The sequence below is a fragment of the Ruditapes philippinarum genome, unplaced genomic scaffold (genome assembly GCF_026571515.1).
Source record: "Ruditapes philippinarum isolate M1 unplaced genomic scaffold, ASM2657151v2 ctg6689_1_1_1_1, whole genome shotgun sequence".
Lineage (NCBI taxonomy): Eukaryota > Metazoa > Mollusca > Bivalvia > Venerida > Veneridae > Ruditapes > Ruditapes philippinarum.
Genome location: NW_026859646.1, coordinates 32,035 through 35,635, shown reverse-complemented (window position 1 = coordinate 35,635; position 3,601 = coordinate 32,035). Strand labels below are relative to the sequence as shown.

At 29.8% G+C, this 3,601-nt stretch overlaps 1 protein-coding gene across 1 annotated transcript; it reads right to left on the bottom strand.

Moving 5' to 3' along the window:
• Nucleotides 1-378: 378 nt before the first annotated feature.
• LOC132757334 (carbohydrate sulfotransferase 15-like) lies at nucleotides 379-2,944 on the bottom strand (the record flags this gene model as incomplete). The annotated part of the gene is made up of 4 exons (XM_060748594.1): nucleotides 2,914-2,944; nucleotides 2,214-2,370; nucleotides 821-989; nucleotides 379-565 (listed from the first exon to the last, which is right to left on the bottom strand). Coding segments are annotated over exons 1-4 (544 nt in total), but the record flags the coding sequence as incomplete, so codon positions are not given.
• Between the last annotated feature and the right edge of the window lie 657 nt (nucleotides 2,945-3,601).

The window sequence follows — 3,601 nt, the reverse complement described above, 5'->3', positions numbered from 1 at the left end:
TCTTTGATGGACTCCAATTATCGCATACAGCGAATTAAAACATGCTAAAATAATCGCCTCTAAAGAGCGAAATTAAGACCAAATATCGCAGGCATAAATTATGCTAGTCTCTCAGCAATAAACGCATTTCAACGCAATAATTATCGCGCGAGGAACAAATAACATACTAACATTAAGAAGAGTTATAATGAGTTGAAATTGTCAGATATAAGTGTCCCTGGTATATAGAAAAGGCGACAATTACCGCTTTGGACATGCGACATTTAGTACTAACTTTCTCCCTTTTGGTTATCGTGTGTTAATGAAATTTTATTGACTAAATAGTGCTGTCGTTTAAAAAAAAACAAAAAAAAAACATGAACAATTAAAAATAATTACTCTCGAAGAAAAATATCTTACTAATTTCAAGAAAGTTCAAAACATTGCGGATGTTTTTTTCCATGTTTGTTACGTAATCATTATAAAGTAAGGCTTTGATCTGACTAAGTCCAAAAACATCAATCATATCTTTCATATAAATGGCATAAAATCCAGCTGTAAAACCGACAGCAACCTCTAAATGCCTCTGAAAAAGATAAGCGATATTCAAAGCTTTAAACTCAATGAAATGAAAATAAATCACCAACTCAGGTGATTATTTCAAAATTATAAAAGTAGCCTTACTTGCAAAGTAATCATATCGAAACATATGTATGTGCTTTTATGCATAAAAACAAACAGACTCATTCAATAAGCATAAATTGTTTGATTTAATAGAAATAAAAGGTGTTTGACTTATCGTAATGCACGCTCAGATTTAATATAATACTGAATTTCTTACTGATAGCAGTTGTTGACTTAAAGTATTGTTGTAAACGCAGCTCCTTTTTGTATATCTTTGGAGACAATCTTCGTAAGCATTTATCACAATTTTGACTTGATCATGGAATATTTCTGGAGACCTGGACTTATATTTGCCTCTTGTAACATGAATAAAATCTGAATACAGCCTAAGAGAAAAGAATAACATATGCATAGAAGTGTCTTTAAACACAGTATCTAAGCAATCATACAAGAGCAAAACATTGACCTTACCCATTTACAAAAAAAATCAATGCTTGCCGTACATATAAATGGGCATTTCTAAGTTGACAAAATATATATAGAATAAAAATTTAAAAAAGAACGAAATTAAAAAAAAATACAATGCATTTTAATAGGAATCGGTATTGGTTTTAGTTTCATTATAAGTATAAAATCATCGTCCAAGAATAGGTGTGTAATGGAATCATGGGATTAAATTGCTCTGGTACTCAAATAAGTGAATTGCAGTACTGTAATTATCAATACATTATTAAGAATGTCATGAATAACAAATGTTAATGATTTTTGAAAACAGCAGAAAACAAACGTAACTTAGTCATATAGTTTAACATTAACTAAGATGAGGTGGATCGGCGTTTTATAAATAAAGAAACACATTAATTAAACTTGTTGAAACTCAGTTTATTTTGGATTTATGTATTCAATGATTATCTAATCACTTCAAAAGAAGTATGATATTATGATTTGTATAATGCTAAAACACTCACACTGTTACACTCACCTTGAATGATTATTTTATTATTAGATTTTCATTTCATCTGTATAAACTTGATGTAATTTATATATATATATATAAAGGTTTTTTTTATATATTTAGATATATGTATGACATGTTATATTAAAAAAGGTAAACTTTATTGTCAAGAAAGTAGGACATAATTATTATTTTATAATCATTTAAAATTCTCCAAATGAACTTCAATATGTCTGCATTTCAGCACCCTTCGTCAAAATTAAGATACATTAATGAATTATTTTTGGTTTGGAAAAAAAGATTAATTGCCTATGCCGAATTTAAAGTTGACGCATGTAGTAACTGATAAGTTGTTATCTGTAATGTGCAAGTGTGTGGCTGAACAACTCCATTTTGTGTTCACCAACCAACCACATGTCTTAAAAGTGAAATTGCAGAGGCATGTATGTGCATCGCTTTAATATTCAACTGAAAATGAATCACACTATAACAATATATATATATATATATATATATATATATATATATATATATATATATATATATATATATATATATATTTATATAATATATATATATATATATATATATATATATATATATATATATATATATATATCTATATATATATATATATATATATATATATATAAACCTTTCAACAGGATCCCTAAAAATGATTATCAGTTTAGCATTTGGTGTCAACTGTTTTATGAAATGAAAGTTGGTGTAACGTGGCTCGTCTAAATATTCGTTGCCTTCTAAATGATCCCAACCAGTATGCATATAATATGTCCCGGTACTTCCATCAACTGAATAAAAAACCAACAAATAAAACAAACAAACAAACAAAAACAAAAAAAAATTAAAACAAAGTTTTGTCTATCGATAGTTATTTGAAGGCTATATCTTAAAAATATCAAAGACACAATGAATGCAATCCGCAACTATCCAAGATAATACAAGTAACATAGGGGCCGGTTTAGGGACACTCACTACACATGCAACCAAAACTATAATTCAGTTTTCAAGTGAGACCTAATTTAAAGGTTAATTTATTTGCCTTACTATCATAATGTCAGTACTAAATATATTGTCAAGTGCAGTATAACATTTAATTAAAATCTATTCAAGAGGGATATCTTTATTCTGTATAAGAAACAACATTTAATCTTTATTAAAATTTGACCAAACTTTCATCCATATTTCTTGTTCTTATTAGACCTAAAATTATAACTCTTTTATTTTATCCAATTTTGACATAATGATTACGGATTTTTTATATGAATTTGCTAGTACAAAATATATATTTTATTTAATCTAATCGTCAGGGGCGTAGACTTCAAACCACTTACCCCTCAGAGCTGTGGGTGCGTATAGCGACATGGTCTTTGTATTATTTGATATGACAAAGCTATCTAACGTCGGTGGTTCTACTCAGGTGTCAGTTTGTTGAAATAAGGCACGGATGGGTACCTTAGCTCTTTATCCACCAGTAACGCTTGAACGACGCTAAACGACCTCTACTGTGTTGGTGTTACGTAAAACCCAATCAAACAAACCAACAAAGTTTGCAAACGAAATTATTATCTATAATTTTAATCAACACGAATCAACATTCCTAAATAACGGCCTTTGTCATTGTCATAATACACGTATAATATAATAATCTTACTAAAAATGCTTTACATTAATTATATAATACACACCGCTTGATAATGTATCGTCGTATATACTTAAAAATAAACAACAATGGAATGCGTAATGGCATTCAAATAATTATAATCCAAACTGACCGCGCGCATGCACAGTGAGTGGTACTTAACCGGCCTCATGTTGTTAATACATATATGGCATACTACTATTGAGACCGCCTCCGTGGTCGAGGGGTTAGAGTCGATGATTTCTAATCTAGTTAACTCTCTGGCGTGGGTTCGATCCACGGGAGATCCTTTGGTAGTTTAGCGCGGAGGAAGGTAGTCTAGTACTGGTATAACTCTCCACGAACGATAGTTAGGAAACTACCCGCCTATATGACTGAAA